The sequence below is a fragment of the Ambystoma mexicanum genome, chromosome 12, assembly GCF_040938575.1.
Source record: "Ambystoma mexicanum isolate Mex_15411 chromosome 12, UKY_AmexF1_1, whole genome shotgun sequence".
NCBI classification, from domain to species: Eukaryota; Metazoa; Chordata; class Amphibia; order Caudata; family Ambystomatidae; genus Ambystoma; species Ambystoma mexicanum.
The window spans coordinates 1,163,305,655-1,163,325,023 of record NC_090936.1 but is presented as its reverse complement, the minus strand read 5'-3'; the positions used below and the strand labels follow the sequence as shown (position 1 = coordinate 1,163,325,023).

The following is a 19,369-nucleotide window of genomic DNA, read 5'->3' as shown; positions in this document are numbered from 1 at the left end:
AGCTGCTCCAGCCACTGCTGGCCTTGTTTAACGAGGCATACGAACAGGGAGAACTCCCGTTGTCCCTCCGTGAGGCCATGATTGTCCCATTACTGAAACCAGGCAAGCCGGCTGTTGAGTGTGGATCTTATAGACCTCTGTCCATGCTAAACCAGGACAGCAAAATACTCACGGCGGTGCTGGCCAACAGGTTGAAGAAGGTGATCGGCAAGCTGATCCACCCGGATCAAACGGGATATGTCCCAAGCAGGAATATCACTGATAACCATAGGAGGCTGCACCATGTTATCGACCATACTAAGGACGACATGGGCGAGATGGCGGTAGTGTCGCTGGATGCGGTCAAGGCCTTCGATTCAGTGAGATGGCCTTGGCTGAAAGCGGCCCTGCAGGGATACGGCATGGGCCCTGGGTATATCAGATGGGTCCAGTTGTTATATAGCAGCCCGGTGGCGAGGGTCAAGACAGGGGCCACAGTCTCGGATGCCTGGCAACTCAGCAGGGGGACCAGGCAGGGATGCCCTTGGTCACCCATGTTATATATACTCGCGCTGGAGCCGCTGGCGATATGCCTGCGGCAACAATACGGAGAGGTGGGCATTAACACCGCCAGCGGCAGTCACTTAATATCTCTGTATGCGGACGATATGCTGCTTTACTTGCGCTACCCGGAGGAGAACCTGCAGTACGTACTGGAGGTACTGGATTATTACGCTGTCCTCTCGGGCATATCAGTGAACCCCAGGAAGTCTAGCCTGTTCCCACTGGGCGGGTACAGGGATGTCCCGCTGGAGAGGCTGCCTGTGTTGCCAATACCATGGCGGACCGACACGTTTAGGTACCTGGGGGTAAATATTTACCACCGGACGGAGGCGGTACACAAGCATAACACAGAGAGAGCCATAGAGGGGGTCAGGAACAGCATGGCATTCTGGTCCAGATTGCCCCTGTCCATGATGGGGAGGGTGGCTTTGCTGAAAATGGTGGTCCTTCCCAGACTCCTGCATTTCTTCGTGAACGTCCCGTATTTGATCCCTAAGAGCCTATTTGTGCGACTTCATAGTATGTGTAGGGGCTTCGTGTGGGGTAACTCCAGGAATAGGGTGGCCCTGTGGAAGCTCCAGAACCCGCACGAGAAAGGGGGTATAGGCTTGCCCAACTTCGAACTATATTATCTGGCGGGGCAGCTGTTGTATGTGGCCAGGTGGTTGTCCGATGAAGATTCGGCGGAATCTAGGTTGCTGCGGGAGGATGCGGCCCCATACTTCCTGAGAGAGGTGGTGTGGCTACAAAGGAATAAACTGACGGGAAGAGGGCGGCTATTGAGGTTGGGATGGGAGGTCTGGCACAGAACGTGGAAATTGATGGGGGAGTCAGAACCGCTATCCCGGCAGGTCCCGCTGGTGGCCCTGTGCGAAAACGACTCCCAACTGTTTCAGTCTGTCCGTAGGCACTGGGAGCCGGTGGGCCTGGCCACGCTCGGGGACATATGGCAGGAGGGGGAGGCGTTGGACTTCCAAAAGTTGCAGGATGAGACGGGGGTGCATAGAGGCCAGTACATCACCTATGCCAGGCTAGTGAAACGAGTAAGAGAGAGATGGCCGGTGACGGCACTGGCAGATGACCCTGATGCCACCCTTGAAACTATGTATGATGTCTCAGAGGGCGGGCATGAAATATCACGGATATACGAACTCCTTAGAGCGAAGGCTGGGAAAGAGTTGCTCCAACTGAGGCATGAATGGGAGGAGGAGATGGGTGGACTCATGACGGAGGGTCAGTGGAAGAGGGTCCTGGGGTATCATAAAAAGGTGTCCCGAAATGCACGGCTCCAACAACTCCAGTTCTACATTACTCACAGGGCCTACCTGACTCCCCAGAAGATCGCACGGTTTGGAGGCTCGATCACTCAAAAATGCCCCAGGTGTGGGGAGGTGGACGCAGGGTTGCTACACATGTTTTGGGCCTGCCCGGAAGTGTATAGATTTTGGGAGGAGGTCAGGATGAAGCTCGCAGGTGGGGGAGTTGTGTTGGACGTGAGATCGGCCTGGTCGTGTATGCTTGGGATCTTCCCCAGGCCCAGACACTTTAGGCACCTGAGCAAGATGAGGGACCTGGCATATGTTCTGGCCAAACGCAGGATTGCCATGAACTGGAAATCGGCCAGCAGGCCGAGAGTGGAACTATGGTGGGCGGACCTCGTGAGGTGGGCGGAGGCGGAATCCGTGGTATGGTTTGAAGTGGTCACTAGAGGGGGCGAGGTGGAGATAGGGCCCTTGCTCGCCTGGCGACAATTGGTGGCCTCTATGACCAACCCACAACAGGGTTTGGACGAATCTGAGAATTCGGATGACGGGCATACGGACAATGCTCCACCTGACGGTGCCCCGATTGAGGATACAAGGGAGCCGGCTCTGGCTTGATGGGGGGGGTGGGGGGAGTTTTTTCGTAATTTCGTTTGTGTTTCTGTAAGTAATTAACAGTTGTATTGTGTTGTGTGTTGTTTTGTTTTCTAAAATATAAAATCAATAAAATATTTAAAAAAAAAAAAAAAAAAGTATGCCTTTGGCACTTGTGAGTGTTAATTGCTGTGTGTTTTCCATGAAGGTGAAATCTCTATGCATTACCGTAATGCATTAAGATTTATATATATTTTGTTCAAACATTCATGGGTCCATGATCAAGGTCCGAAATCAGGAGTTGTCACTTCCTGTGATATCCTTGAGCAGTCAAATTATGTGCGGTCACTTTTGCTTCCAATAGGATTTTGGTGAGAATGCTACCAATTCTAATTCTGCTCTACTCACTTGACTAAATGTTGTGATCTTAGCAAAATCATTGCCTCCATGTGTTCCATTTCCCAGACCTGCTAAATGCAGGAGTGCTTAGAAATAAACTGAACACCAGTATAACATGCTTTATTAAATCAAATCGATTGTAAATGGGATGAAAGTGAAGGGGCTTGGCAGGTTGCAGATTCAAGAAGTGTAACCTCATGATTAGTCTTTGGGTTGGCGTCTTCTCTCCGACTGCACCACCAAGTGCTAACAAGGGAGCAAACTCTCACAGGCCCTAATCACAGACTTGTATTTGTTCAAACATTCTGAAGGCCAGCCAGTCAATTGGTTCTTCCATAGTCACCTTTTGCAGATGGCTTCACAGGCTTTCTGGCAGGTACGGATTCAGCTTGGAGTCCCATTCATAAGCAAGTCATATCTGATTTTGTTGACTTCAATCTCCAAAGCAGGAAGTAACCATAACCAAATGACTACATGTTTATCCTACGCACCGTCTTGTACGCTCAGTATCTGTCTGTTGTACTCTGTTCACTCAGAGCTTTTTCAGTACTGACGCCTCTATGGTATAGCGAACTGTATCCCACTAGAATAAAACATAGGCTGCCCACCAACCAGTTGAGCCCACACAGTCAGCTGTACGAGGAGATTCACACCTGGCAGCTGGGTACCTTTGGGCCACCCTGGGCATGAGGGACAAGGGTCTCTCTGTGACACAACTGGTGTCTGCATCCCTGATGATGCCTCCAATGAGGACTTATCAGAGAAAAGTCAGGTGAACCAGTTGGGGACAATAAATAAAATGTTGGGGCCTTGTGGGGCCGGGGGGTGGGGAACTCTTTCTCTCCAAGAAGGTAATACCTATCGCTAAAACCTTTGGCAGTGGTGCTCCAACACAATGTGGATGTTCAACTCATTTATGCTAGAATGTGCCAATCAAAACAAGAGTTGCAGGAGAAATATAGGACTGTTGAGACATTTGGCATCTTGTTTAACAAAAGATATGTCCAGTTGATGCTTCATTGTTTTCAGTGGCGAGAACAACATTCCTGTGCACTGATCCATTATGTATGCACACAACTTCACTTGCCTCTGCTGGAAAAGGCATGGTTGACAGTATTTAAGTATTCACCTACACTTGGTACATTGGCATGTTTAGCTAACATGCTTCAATACCATGCAAGTACCTGTATACACTACACTTAAATTGTACGCTGGGATGATACAAATGTCTTTTGCACTACGCCTACTGTAGCCATCTTTAATTGGCCAAAGGATAGTTTTGTAACTGATGACGTGTTAGTACACGCCTCATGAAATGTTCTTTTTCTATAGTCGCCGGCATGAATCATCTTCGAGAGAATGGTATAATTCACAGAGACATCAAGCCAGGGAACATCATGCGCATCATCGGTGAAGATGGCCAGTCAGTCTACAAACTGACTGACTTTGGAGCTGCCCGAGAACTAGAAGATGATGAGCAATTTGTTTCACTCTATGGCACAGAAGAATATTTGGTAGGTTAATTTTATTTATTTTTTTGCTTTTGAATATGTTCTTTCATTATTTCGTATTTTGCAAACTCCATGAGCAACTGAAAAAACTGCATTCCATACTTACACTTTAAGGATTGTTCAATATGATAACAGTACTTTATTAACAAAGGTGACATCTGTGAGAAGCAAAACATAGATTCCATACAGCTGTAGCAACTAAGCTAAGCTTAGCAACTATGCAAGTGACGCACGCATCCTTCTTAAATTGCAGGAAATTAACAAGACCCCTCCAGAAATAGTGAACACATGCATACATCAGATCGATATATGGATGACGGAAATTCACTTGCCACTGAAGTGGTAGACCAATTTGCAGGTTTGGTAGCCATTGGGGCTGCCAATGTTTTTTTAAGTGTATTCTAAAACTTGCTTACAGCCATTTTGTGTCTTGGAGATTCATTTGTTCAGGGTGACCACGGGGTAGGCTTACAATGGCTGATCTGACCCACTGAGCTGTTTGTAAGCCCACAGTGGCAGCTCCCATATTGGTCCTAACTGTTTTAGGCCAATGTGTAGGTCCCTGAACTATCCCTCTCGCTTGTGTCGGGGTGGCTTTGGCTTATTGGCAGTGCTAGTGGCCCAACATATTGGTTTGCCATCTGATGCTTTGCCACCTGCTCCTTTAAGTGATTGGCTGGCTGGCCTTTGCCCAGCCACTTAGTGCAAGGGTATTTACGCTTTATTCTATCTCTGCTTTTCTCGCTTACTTTCTTGTACCTTTGAGGTGGTAGGCCTACCGACCTGCTGAAAGAGTTTTCCTGTGCATCCTGCTGTTTTTGCCATGTTAAAACCCTCCATTTGTCAATAATCAGTGCAGTGGTTTGGCTGTATACCAGTTGGCATGTGTTGCCACTGGAGGCCTAGTCCGGGCTTCCTGAAGACTCTTCCACACTGGGACAATTTTCTGGGCCATTTACTGCCGCGGCCCACCATTTCCCAACAGGATCATACGCTTGGCTGTTGGTCACTGCTGCATTGCTGAGACTTCATCACTCCATCGCTTGTTCATTTTTGTATGTTTGAGGGCACATCCAGCCATTGCCTCCATCTTGGCACAGTTTGCTGCTGAGCTACCATCCTCCTGTTTTCATTGAGCAGCCATGAGTCGTCTTTTCAGGTTCCTATGTCTTCCTGTAGTCAGCCTAGATGAAATCGCTGATGCAGGCTTGAGGATCGAGGTCCTGGAAAAAACATTTTTTCCTTTTCTAGATAGTTGGTCCAGGATGCAAGTCCCTAGCGATTGAGTCCTGAAAACCACACCTGTGGAAAAGAGGATCGTTTTGTGCTGCTGGAGCCTTTTTTGCCAAAACTGCAGACGTAAATACCGATCTTTGTGTCCTGGAGTGGCCAATTATTTGAGACATTGACCCTCCAGTGTCCCTCTGGTCCAGGTTAAAGATTCCTTGGAGGCGAGACGTTACTGCAATTCCCGTAGAGTACTATTCATGGCCTCCTGTTATACTGCAGCTTCCTCTAGGACCGTGGGTCCATCTACCAACCTCTGGAACATTCCTTTGGGTCTCCCCTGACCTTCCTGGGGTTGCTTGTCACAGAATTTGCATCTGTGGGGTAGATCAGACTTGTCGCTACTAAAGGGGATGGCCCTTTAACTTCTCACATTCATTCCTGTGTAACTTTGGCCTGTTTTGGAATTGACTGTCTGGTACTTACCTGCCCCCAGACATTTTTCATTTGTTCCTGAGGGTTCCAGTGAGGAGCTGATCAAGACTCGTTATTTTTAAAACTTGCGTCCAATTGTTAATTGATTATTTTTTTCAATCTACATTCTGCAATGGGAATGCATTTTTGACATTGTGACTAAACTTAGTAACACTGTATTAAGTTTGACGTATGTACACAGTAACTATTTCTAAAATGTTAGAATAATTCTTCAAAGTATATGGCTTTGGTTTACATTTCTTTCCTTCCTCCTGAATCTTTGTTATATTATCATGTGTACATATGTAATAATTGTAACGTTGAGCCCTAGGGGGGGCCAGATGCTTGTCTATCACCTTTCCAAGCCTCAGAAATATGCTGCATATTTTTCCTGCTGATAAAATTGTTTCCTTTTTTTCCTCCCAAACCATACCTACCATCTGTGTTATGTACCAACTTCCAGGCTACAGCCTTCCACGTATACTAGAGTTGGGTTTTGTCTTCAAGAATCTGTACATCATTGTGCTAGCCTGTAGGGGACTTGCTTGCCAGGTTTTATGGTTCCCTGGTTCTTCCCATGCCCCTGTTAGTTTATCTTTGGTACTTATCTCTGGTAGTGTATAATATTTTATTTCCCAAGTACCTCACTCTCATCCCACATTATATGCTATTATATTACAACAGTTTACATTCATATATTATATACAATCAATAAATATTTCTTGGAGTCCTTTTGAATAATCGTATGTAAATTCATTTATAAACTAACACCATTGGTTTAGCAGAATAATGCTGGGGAGAATTTTCCTCCCTATATTGTGAGGAAACACTTGCAACTTTTCAATAAGAGCTAATAGTTCTTGACAATTGAGACTGAGCTTGCACCAAGACCAAGCATTTGGTAAATTGGAATGAAACAAGCCATTGGTTTATCTTAGTCAAAGAGTACAGAGTGATCTATAATTCAAGATCAAAGGAATTGCCAAGAAAAGCCCAGTTGAGAGAAACGTATGTTGGCAAGCAACGTATGGGGCAACAGAAATATTCACTGATTTATTTTATTAATAAATTGATATAAAATTATTGAACAGAAAATAACTAACTAGGTTCAAACCACCCCAAGTACACTAGTAGTACCTCTGGTAGTAGGCCCACATATATACATTGGGGACTCACAAATTCTTTAAAATCCTGCTGGACCTGCAGGTTTAGTAACTTAGTTTAGCTACTCAACCTAAGAGAAAGGCACCCGACCCATTGCAACAGGCGCCAAACAAATAATTACCAGCGCTTTCAGTAAAATGGTGCATATCACCACAAGCCCACTTTGTTTGGTGCCCTAATGCTACTGTGAGGCCAGCCGTGCACTGTGAAACCTTTCTTTGCATGATAAACTTGGTTTATTGATACTTCCCATTCTACTTTTCATAAATTGGTTCGAGGCGGCTATGCCATTCAGCATATTGTAGGGGAGGAGTGGTCCAAAAGACCCCCCCCTTGCCTACATCCCCTCCCCAGGTGAGGGCCATGGCTCATTGGGTGTCCCCTCAGACCACCCGGGCCCAGGTGGTGTAGGGTTCACCTGCTGAAGACATTGCCCACACGTATTGAATTTAGCTAGGCCCAGAAACCATTTTGTCTATCAAAGATGGTGTGAGCTCAGCGCACTGTAGCGCGGCCCCCACTCTCGGAGAGTTTCAATTATCCCTGTCGCCGCAGCACCCTGGCAGATCCGCTGTGAGCCCGTTCCCACGAACGAGACGGACATGAGCTAGCATAAGATACTAACACTGTAACATTTCACCGTCCACAGTGTATCACTACTCCCAGCATGACCCGGTCAGCGAGGCCTGGGTGATGGGGAGAACTGTAGAATGGTCATCCGATGAAAGCAGAAAAATACCCAAATACGAATGTCAAAAACTACTTGTAATACGTGTGGCTTTTCCATAAAACTACTTCTACTAAAGAAACCTGTAAAATTGTGTAATTATTGTAAGAAACGCATGTTTACATGACACCAGCAAAGGAGGACCCACACCCCTGCAGAGGTGTGCAAATGATAAAAAGCATTCCGGGGGATTATTCTCTATATGTATCATTGAAAACCGTACACCCCGCGGTCCCGCGCCATAACTGAACTAATGCTGCTAGAGTACAGGGGAGGACGAATGCAACTATACATAAGGCTCGTGTGAAAAGACGCGGGCAAATGCGCCAGTCATGTGTTCATATCTACAGCCCTTATATGCCATTACCGCCGCGTACAATGGCGGATCTCGTTCTCTATGCTCCACCAACCACAATACTACCTCACGTAATGCAAATATATATGCATATTACTAAATGCTGTAGTTGTTAAAATATAATGTGCTAGTAAGGTGCTTAGACTGGCTATATTCGAGAGACATGTAGTGAGTTGAAATGTATGTTTTCAAGTGATCCAAATGAGTATTATAAGAATGTTCAAATGTTTATGACGTTCTCACCAAAAGTCGGCAACACACGAGAAAAATACCTTTGTGAATATGTGCAAGGCCATTCCCCCCCCCCCCCTGCAAAGTCTGCCAAATAAGAGAGCTAAGGCCTGCGCCACGCTGCTCCACCTTCCCCAACTAGGCTGGAGCCGCTTCAAAGATTTGTAGTCCCCGCTACAGCACCCAAGGCCACGGCCTGCCACCTGCATTATTTACAGCCCAGCAGTAAACCTCCGCTTGAACACACAAATCCAAGGCGCCCCCTCGTATACCCCACAACCCCCCGGAACACCTCAGACTTATGACCCGGTGCAACGAAGACACCTAATACTGTGGTAACACACAACAGCCCATTCATAATAACTTCTAACGAGACAGAAAGACATGTACCGCCCGTCCCATGCCCGGAGACTTAGCCCCACGACCTATGGTACCGGTCAAACGGGACACTGGTAACCATGCACGGATAAATCGCCATCAAACCCCTCACAAGGTGCATTCCTCCTGTGTTGCATTAACCTGTAGAATAACCTATTGATAGATTTACTAAAGAAGATAACATTGCAATGACTGAATGACTGCGGTGTGCATGGCATAGGGCAAATAAGTCAGGAAAAGACATTCATCTCTGACACTGGCCACAATGGCACAACAACACCGCCCGGATGAACTCAGCTGACCTGCCAGGCCCAGCCCAACCCACGAGGCTGACCAGTGACGTCCTCCAGCCAAGGCCAACCACATCGCAGCAGCACCTATAGCTAGTCATCGCCACCCAATCCCATTGAACTTGTGCCCCTTATAGTATGTAGGTACTGATGACGTTTTTTGTAAATAAATACGCCTGTCTTTGCTATTGTCAGACAGAGCGCTCTCGGAGTTTGCAGAGTTCTTTGTATGCCCTATTCTGATTGATAAACTCCCATTTAGGCTCACCCGCACTCTGTCTTGGCTTTATTCCCGACTTGGGAGAGTCCGTCATTGTCTCTCATTGCGGGGAGGTTCGTGCTGGCTGGGGACGCTTGCCTTCAGTGGTGACCCCGAAAGCGTGATTATTATTATTATTATTATTTTATTCCTGACCTAACATTACCGTCCCCTTTTGGCACGAGAATCTCCGGTCGAAAAGGGATACGCACGGTGCGCCGGCTCCGTGAGGCTGCCCGCCAACGGCGACCGGTACACTAAGAAGTGCGCACTCAATAGAGAGAGGGTACGGGATCCCGGTTGAAAAATCCCCTTTGAGTACCGCTCGCCGGAGCCGGGGCTGACTGTTGAGCGGACGGCAACACTGCCTGGACGGACCCAGTTTCGGAGACTATCGGTTCAAGACGGGCACGTGAGTATTGAGTGCGAGCGATCGTAAAGGGAGTGGAGGAAGAAATTTAGGACAGAGAACGAAGAGGGGTAGAAAAGGGGGGTACGCAGATCTACTAAGGATCATCCTAAACTTTCTTTGCTTTTTCTTTGCATATGGCCATTAGGATTAAGAGGTGAATAAGAGATAAAAGTGACGGGAACCTTGCTCCGAAAGGGGGTGGAAGGCGGCGCCGCATAGTGCTATCTTGACTAGTACTGGGAATATATGAAGAAGTGGATAATAAGATAAAAGTGTCTGGCAAAGGGGGACACAGAGAATATATTAGTGACTGCTATTTCTTCTATTCTTTTCTTTAGGGTTGGGGGGAAAATAAAAGTGAGATCAGTACAAAACGTTAGGGAGAAAGTAAGAGAGAGAGAGTCCTACTAGAGGAGGGAAGAGCAGACCAATATATATATATATATATATATATATATATATATATATATATATATATATATGCGCATCCATATATCTGAATAAGACGGACAGGGACAGCCGGCTAGGGAGGAAAGGGAGGGCAGCGTGAATTGTGAATAGAGTGTTACAGAGAGGTGTGGGCACCTCGTATGCGTCAGAAGACAATTTGGTGCTGTGGGTGTGTAAAATGGTTATAAATGTATAGTAATTGAATGGTCATGGTAAGTGTGGCCGGATAAAGCTTCTTGAAGACAAAAATGACAAGGTGAAGTGAGTGTGTACCTTTTTGATTTCCGGGTTAATATTGTCAAAATCACTGATGGTTTGCTCTTGTATGTGCCCCCCCCCAAAGAGAATAGAATAGAGACTGTGTACAGCCAGTTTTGTATTGCGCAGGCAGGGGGAAGAGCACAAAGGAGCCCATTATTGAATGTGAAGTAGAAGACGAAACCCATATTGGTAATAGGTTTACATTGTAATTGTGGACACACAGAGACACACAAGTACTAGGAAAACACAAAGATGGGGGCCGAAACACCCTTATCACATATCTGTAAGAACCTACCAGGGTACGCGGAGCGAATTAAGAAATATTATGACCAATGGATAACAGAGCTGAAAGGAGAGGGGGTACCCCAGATATGGCCCGAGGGGGGGTCATTTGATAAAAGTGTTCTGGATATGGTGGCCACATGCATTTGTTTGAAATACAAGGGGAAGCAGTTGCGCAATAGGAGGGAAATATTAGATCTCTGGAGGTTATTTGAAGAGATACCACCGCCTAAAGCACCAGCATTAAATCCTGACCTACCATCCACCACTGACAATCCACTGATGATACAGAAAGATGCTAAAGAATCGTCAAATGTAGAGCCACCAATAGAGGTAATAAGCTTGTACCCGATATTAAACAAGCCTGTGCCCGCAGAAGGGTACAGTGACCCCACTTATGTCCCTCCCCTGACAACTACTACACCCCACCTGCCAACGGCACCTCCGCCATATGAAAGTACAAGGGAGCGAGCCCAGGCATGTACACAAAGGGTGGACATAGAAAAGCTAACAGATGATTTACAATCAAGACTCTCAATAGCGAAAGATGAGCTCGCAAGGATAAAAGACATATGTGAACAAACAGCACTTAATGCAGCAAGATCAGGGCGCACGTCTAGAGCGCCGAGTGAGAATAGAACACTTGAAGACAGGTGGAAAAAAGGTGAGATACTGTTCAGAATTGAGGAAGAACCGACACGAATAATCGAAGTAGGGACACGAGAGGGAGGTATTGATAATGAAGAAAGGCCTATAGGGGACAGAGAGGAACTACTATGTGATATAAGGGACGATTTAGAAGAAAGCGACAGGTTGAGCATGGCAATGGGAGGGGGAAGTGAAGGGGTGGATGGTACATGTTCAATGAGAACACTGGATGATGAGTGGACGGGGCGATTAAGGAACAGGGTGGGGAAAATGGCATCACTGGGAACCTCAGCAGCCAAAACGAGTGTAGATGCAACGACAAAAGGAAGGCTACAGCTCCCATTGATACATAGGGGAGGAGGGAGGCCGAATTATATCCCATGGGCTCAGATGGATAAAGCCAATTTATTAAAGCTATTGCCCCCGTTATCGGGAGGGGCAAGTAAGTGGATATACGCCTTTGAGAAACACACTGCCGGGGTACCCCTAGCAATAGGAGATGTGAAGAGCTTGCTTGTATCAGCACTGGGGGATCAGGCTGCTAGAGTATGGGTCAAGGCCGGTTTCCCGGGAGTAACATTAGACTGCGACCGCCATGACGGGGCCTCCTTTAACACAGTGCGTGCAAGGGTGTGGGATGCTTTGCGAGAAACGTTTCCAGATACGCCAGACTTGCAGTCAGTAATGCAGTGTACAATGAATGACGGGGAGGAGGCTATGGATTACATTTTTCGGGTCCAAGAGATGTGGAGAGCAGAAACGGGCACGCCCTGGTATCAATCGACATCTTTATTTTACTTCATTATAATAAGAGGGCTCCCAAAGGAAGTGCAAAAGGCGCTCGACAAGATAGCAGGTATTGAAGCAAAGGGATGGCCTGAGATCCAGAGCATAATAGTACACCATTGTAAGAGAATAAAGGAAAGGGAGAAGGAGGTGGCGCAGAAGAGATTGGCAGAAGAAGCAAAACTAGTGCAGACAAAGTTGGTGAAGGTCGCAGCGGCTGTAGCCGCACTCCCCCACAGCAGGGAGGGAGATGAGGAGGAGGAGGGGCTGGTAGCAATACAAGGTAGGATGGCAACTAATTGGGCTAGAGCAGGACAGCGGCAGTGGAACGAGCAGGAGCAAGGCAGAGGTCCGCAGTGGCAAGAGTGGACCCCTCGAGGGGGACGAGGTGGGTACAGGGGCCGAAGAGGAGGTGGACTGGGGTACGGGGGAATGGGAGGAAATGGATGGCAGGGCCCTAGAGGTGCACAAGGGAGTTGCTGGAACTGCGGAAGATGGGGGCATTACTCTAGGGAGTGCAGAGCCAGAACAGGTAGAACAGGTAGAGGTAGAACAGTATGGCCATCCCCACCCGGGGAGCCCATATGGTCTTCCAATGGGACAACAACAACCGAGAAACCCAGGCCAAGGTAATAATGAGCAACAACAGGGGCACCAGTATAGAACACAGAACCACCCACAAAACAATGACAATATGCAGTACACGTCAGGCAACCCTTTTGCGACAACAGCAAACGGGGCTCCCGCACCAGCACCTTACAACGGCGTGTCAGTAGTTTCAGGAAGTGTCTTTAATGAAGGGGGGGCGATGAGACACCCTGCACAGGACAGCCCACAGAGAACACTTGCGTGTCCAGTTCTATCTACCACCTACGATGCAGCAGAGGAACCATTGGTAGGGGCGCAGATAGGAGACAAGCAGTTCATATTCATGGTGGATTCGGGAGCGGAGAAATCATGTATCAGGGAGGGCCGGTTCCCGTTATCTAACCGGAAGTTAGAGACGCAGGGGTTCTCTGGGGCTGTAATTGAAGTTCCTTACACAGAAGCATTGGACGTAACAGTGGGGGGTAAGACTGTAAAGACACCCTTACTGTATTATGAACACTCACCAATAAATTTATTAGAGAGGGATCTCCTGAGTAAACTCCACATGACCAGATCATTCACTGAGAGAGGTATAGTGTGTTCAACACCCGGAATATGCCCATTGCGTGCAATGTTGGTAGTACAAGCCCACACGACCACACAAGAAGTACGAGGTTTGCCGGAAAACGAGGAAATGTTTATTGAAGGGCTAAAGACATTGGCCCTCCATAATTCCAGAGCTGAGGAAGATGGATTGGAGGATTCCAGCGGAGTTCCTCTTCCGCCCCATAGTGTGCCCCGACACAGCACCAGGGTCAGTGGTATCATTAGACTTGCACGCTGTACAGGTATCAGCGAAAAGGATTGCGGTGATTGGAGTAGATATGGAAGGATGTGAGTGGCGTACAGTACTGTGCACGAATGCCAACATCGCCCTAAGAGACTTAACAGATGAGGATCTCTTTTCAGATGTAGAGGGGGATGGTGAAATTGTAATGGAAATAGCGATGCTCTGTGACATTTTGATTCAAGCTAGGGAAATCCCCGCTCAACTGATGGCAGTGGTAGGAGCACCGCCATCATTCTTTGATGATGACATGAGACTCGTACCAAATAATTTGTGGACAACAGGCCCCCATGATGTAGGGCTGTTGCATGGAGTACAACCTGTGATAATAAAACTAAAGCAAGGAGAAATTCTACCCCGAGTGAAACAGTATCCATTGTCCCGTGAAGCTGAACAAGGGATAAAAGAGACAATAGATGCACTACTAGCACAAGGGATAATAGTGCCTTCAAACTCCCCATGTAACACATGTATTTATCCAATCAAAAAAGCAAAAGGAGGGTCTTGGAGGATGATACAGGATTTACGCCCCCTAAATGATGTAATTCAGAAAGAGTTCCCTTTGGTCCCGAACCCTGCATCAATATTATGCAGCATCCCAAAAACGGCATCACACTTCACTGTAGTCGACTTGAAAAACGCATTTTTCTCAATCCCCCTGGCTGAAGAGAGTAGATACCTGACAGCATTCACACTGGGGGGAAAGAGATATGAACACTGCAGATTACCGCAGGGATACTGTGAGAGCCCAAGCATATTCAACCGCATATTACATGAAGACTTGGGAAACCTATCAGTTGAGAGTACGATCATTCAGTACGTAGACGATTTACTAGTGTGTGCAGAAGACGAAGAAACATGTAGAAAGGATTCAACAACGCTCCTGACTCTATTGGCCAATAAGGGGTACAAGGTAGACCAGGAAAAGCTACAGTACTGCCTGACAGAGGTCTTATACTTGGGACAGCTGATATCAAAAGATGGAAAAAGAATAATCCCCGACAGGGTAGAAGCGATAAGATCAGTAGGAGAACCCACAACAGTGAAAAACATGCAGAAATTCTTGGGAATGTGCAACTATTGCCGAGCATGGATATTAGACTATGCAGCATACACGAGACCCCTACTACAAGCACTCAAAGAAGCACAACAGGAAAATAAAAAAATAGAATGGTCAGAAGAAATGAGCGCGTCATTCAAATCATTAAAAGAGTTAATTTCAAGCGCTCCAGTGCTAGCAAATCCTGATTATGGACGCAAATTTTACCTATTCTCACACTGCAAGGGAACACTCATGACAGCTGTTCTGACACAAAAGACGTCCCTAAGTCACAAGCCTTTGGCTTACTATAGTGGTACTTTAGATGCCGTGATGCAAGGCCATTTCGCGTGCGAGCAATCACTCGCTGCAGCCGCGTTCGCGATTGAGAAAAGTGCCACAATAGTAATGGGATGTCCTGTGACATTGTTTGTGGAACATTCACTATTTGCAATACTTGAGAGGTCAAAAAGCACACTGACGACAAAGCGGGCAACAGCCTATGAGATCATATTGTCTAGCGCCAATATCCATGTGGTGAGATGCAAGACAGTGAACCCCGCAACATTCATTACAGAAGCATGCACACTAGAGGACATGCAGGACCACGATTGTGCAACTTACACAGGAGAACGAGGGGAGGACACAGTGGTGTGTGAGAACGCTCTGAGCGAGGGGGAAGTGTACTTCGTGGATGGGTCTGCATCGATTGATGTGGACACGGGAGAAAAACATGTTGGTATGGCAGTGGTGAGGTTAGAAGACGGCGAGTATGAAACACTAGTACAGTACCGCCTCCCATCACATTACTCCGCACAAGCAGCAGAACTGATTGCGCTCATAGAAGCACTACATGCAGCAAGGGGTTGCGCAGTGACAATATATACAGACTCAGCTTACATGACGACGACAGTACATGGTGGTCTAGCGAGATGGGGGCGGAGGGGATTTCGACGGGCAGATGGAACACCAGTACAGCATGCAGAATTGTTGAAAGAGTTAATTGAGGCCCTACAAAACCCTACTGCGGTAGCAATAGTGAAGTGCCAAGCACATACATCCAACACAGACATTGTGTCTTTGGGAAACGCGGCAGCGGACGCTGCCGCCAAGGAGGCTTCCTATTTTCAGAAATATGAAGCTGGTGAGTACATGCTGCAGCACAAGACAAACGAAGAGCTCCCAGAAGGGTACAACATGATGCCTATATCACAAATACTAGAATTACAGGAAGGAGCTAGTGCAGACGAAAAATTGATGTGGACAAAACGAGGGTGCAGCAAGTCGGCGACAGACTTACTGTGGCGGCAAAACAACTCAGGGAAAGTGGTAATGCCAATCAAGTTATTGGAAATTGCGTTTCAACAACTACACTTCCCTGCACACAACACCAAACAGCACATCGCAGCAGAAATACAGGAAGAATGGTTCGTGCCCTGCCTCCAGGAGCACGTATCTCGATTAGCGATGGAATGCACAACATGTCAAATATGCAATTCAGGAATGACATTACGCACGCTCCGGGGAACAATTCCAAAACCCATTGGCCCATTCAGAGAGCTACATATTGATTACGCGGACATGGGGGAAAGGTGTAATGGAGCACGGTACATGATCGTGGTTGTATGCCCATTCTCAAGGTGGGTAGAAGCAGGACCATGTGCACGACCTGATGCCAGAAGCGCTGCAAAGTTCCTAGTGAGGGAAGTGTTCCCGCGCTGGGGAATTTGTGACGTTATTCGCTCAGATAATGGCACTCACTTTGTAAATGAGCTTTTCAAGGAAGTTACTACATTATTGGGAATAAAACATAAATTGTGTTCGATTTATCATCCTCAAAGTAATGGCGTAGTGGAAAAGATGAACGGACTGTTAAAAGGCAGGTTATCAAAACTATGCTTTTCATTGAAAAATAATTGGATTTACTGTCTGCCCCTTGCGCTATTTGAGCTCAGAAATCAGCCAAGCAAAGACCACCATTTGTCCACGCACAAGATCGTGACTGGGAGACGAATGTGCACAGCACACTCTCCACTGCGCGAACATTCAGATGCACACAGAAGCGCCGCGATATTGGGAGAAGAGTTCACAGACTATTTGAAGAAATTGACAAGGGCAGCACGCGCAATATCAAAGCAGCTCTCTCCACCCTTCACGAGAGAGGAGGGAAACATAACAGGGTCTGTCACGGAGCCTGAGCAACAGCTACAGCTGATGCCGGGCGAATTAATTTATGTCAGGAGTTTTGTGCGTCGATGGGATGCACCACGGTTCCATGGCCCATACGAGGTAGTGTTCTGCACGCCCACAGCAGTAAAAGTAAAGGGCCTAAAATACTGGGTACACTTGACAGATGTACGAAAAGCATATAGTAATGTGCAAGAGGAGGTAGATGAGGAGGCACAGACAACAGCAAACGATGCAGCTGAGCAGAATGTCTGAATATGAACTTGTGTATGTGTGACAGTAACGGACCTGAATGGGAAAATGACTGATAAGTATACTTGCATTCTTTTTAAGATGTTACTGAAAAAAAAGAAAAAAAAATGTTTTTTCTTTTTTATCTTGTGGACTTATATGTAATTAATGAAGTGATCAAATTATGACGTGTTTACACCCTTGTCTGTGAATACCCTTCCCTGCAACCCTACCCGCTTCCATTCCCCGTCTATATAACTGCCACTGGTAGTGCCCACAAAATGTGTACATTCATGCACTTAATGCACTTTTATATCTCGAACAGGAACTACCATGGCATCTAACGGGCAGCCTGCAACGGATACATTTACTAGAGTTAGAGAGTGGTTAACTGAGAAATGCAGATATTCGTATGAATGTGGACTATCAGTGTGTATTACATTGTTTTTTACACTAATGTTTGGCCTGGTCACATACTGGTTAATAGCGTTCATCTCTATCGAGATAAACGAGGGGGGAGGGACTAACAGCACTGCTGTAAGTAATGCAACCACGAGTGTAAATACTAAGGAAGGTGATTACTTGGTATGGGACGGGATGAAACTTGTATGGGGTTATTATACAACACCATCCAATGCTGTCATGATAAAAAACGAAGAGCTACAGGGTGAAATGCAAAATAACAGTGTCCCCGCCAAAGATATCTAATTATAATGCTCACAGTCTAAACGACCGAAACCCCTCCGCCATATCCTGGTTGTATAACACCCCTACCAGCCAACCTGCCCCCATAGCTAAAGACACATTGTCAAATAATAGAATGGAAGAAAATGGAAGAACGAAAGCAACACATGAAATATTATATGATGATTGGGTGAAGGGGGGCGGGAAGGAGAAAGGGGGGTCTACTGTGTCTATCACCCTTGAAGCCGGGAAGTACAGTAGGAAAAGAAATAACAGAAGAAAAAGGGGAGCGGAAAGGAGGAAGTATGATGAGTACTATGGGTTAGGATTAGATAGAATGGAAAACCCACGACACTCCCATCAGACAAATAAATGGTATGCGGCTATGAGTGCCACAGCGAAACAAACAACAAACGAGAGCTGTTATGTCTGCTCCCTCATTCCTAATGCTTCAGGTACACCCAAAGTATTGCTACCCAAAGAGTTGCCAATTATAGATGCCCAATGTCTCCTTCATCTCACGTTATGCAGGATTAAGAACACCTTCCAGGCACATGGAGTTACTTTTAGAATGCTGCAGAACGAGAAAACTTGCTATCCAAAGACGGCAGGGGTGGTATGTCTGGAGGAACCATTTTTTGTAATACAAGGAACACTTTTTTCGGACAACAAGTGGAAGGATGAAGAAGTAATGTGTAAAGCTGAAGCACTGAGAGGTGTGGCACCAGAGAAATTGCAATGGATAGAAGAAACATGCACACCAGTATGGAAGGAACACATTTCAAAACTAACTTGGGTAACCGCCATTGAAAAACCGTTCAAACTACAGAACGAAATAGACTATGAACTATGTTTTAAAGGAGAGGGGAAAACCTCCATGGGGACAAACAAGAACTGTAACAAGACCCTCGCCATCCCAGATCTGAGAAAAGGGACAGCGGCCCTGATGGACACCTACTGGGTATGCGGCAACCAGGCATACCTGCACCTTCCCCCGTCATGGAGTGGCAGCTGCTCAATGGCCACTCTACACTCAGCCCTAATGGTAATACCAGAAAGCCACATCGATGGGAGCAAAATGACACAGGAACGCATACAACAGAGTGCAGCCCAGCCGACTGCGGAGTTACAAATGTATGTCCTGTCTTCCGGGAGCAAGGAAGAGGTGCTAACCCGTAACAGACGAGCATCAAACTACATATCAAAAGGCATCATCAGAACTGTTGGCTCAGATCCCAGACAGATATCGATTATTCAGCTCAGCAGAAACATTATTTGCCTCACTCATCTCAAGTGTCCAAGCAATGGCAAACGCAAAATGGCTCCAGATAACACGCTGGGAATTGATTCAGCTGGCAAATGACACTGAAGAAGGGTTCAACGTAATAAAAGTGGAACTAAGGGCTTTACGGCTGATGACAATGCAAAACAGGTATGTCTTGGACCTGTTGACGGCGATGGATGGAGGTGTTTGCCGAAAAATTGGAAGTGCCTGCTGCACTTTCGTACCTTCCGAAGACGCAGAAAACGGCTCCCTGTC

General features: G+C 46.7%; 1 protein-coding gene across 1 annotated transcript in view; it reads left to right on the top strand.

Moving 5' to 3' along the window:
* The window catches only part of TBK1 (TANK binding kinase 1), an 814,893-nt gene that overhangs the window by 230,547 nt on the left and 564,977 nt on the right, over nt 1-19,369 (top strand). The window contains exon 5 of the mRNA XM_069629775.1: nt 4,131-4,312. Coding sequence (XP_069485876.1) covers nt 4,131-4,312 — 182 coding nt within the window. The remainder of the gene's footprint in view (nt 1-4,130; nt 4,313-19,369) is intronic.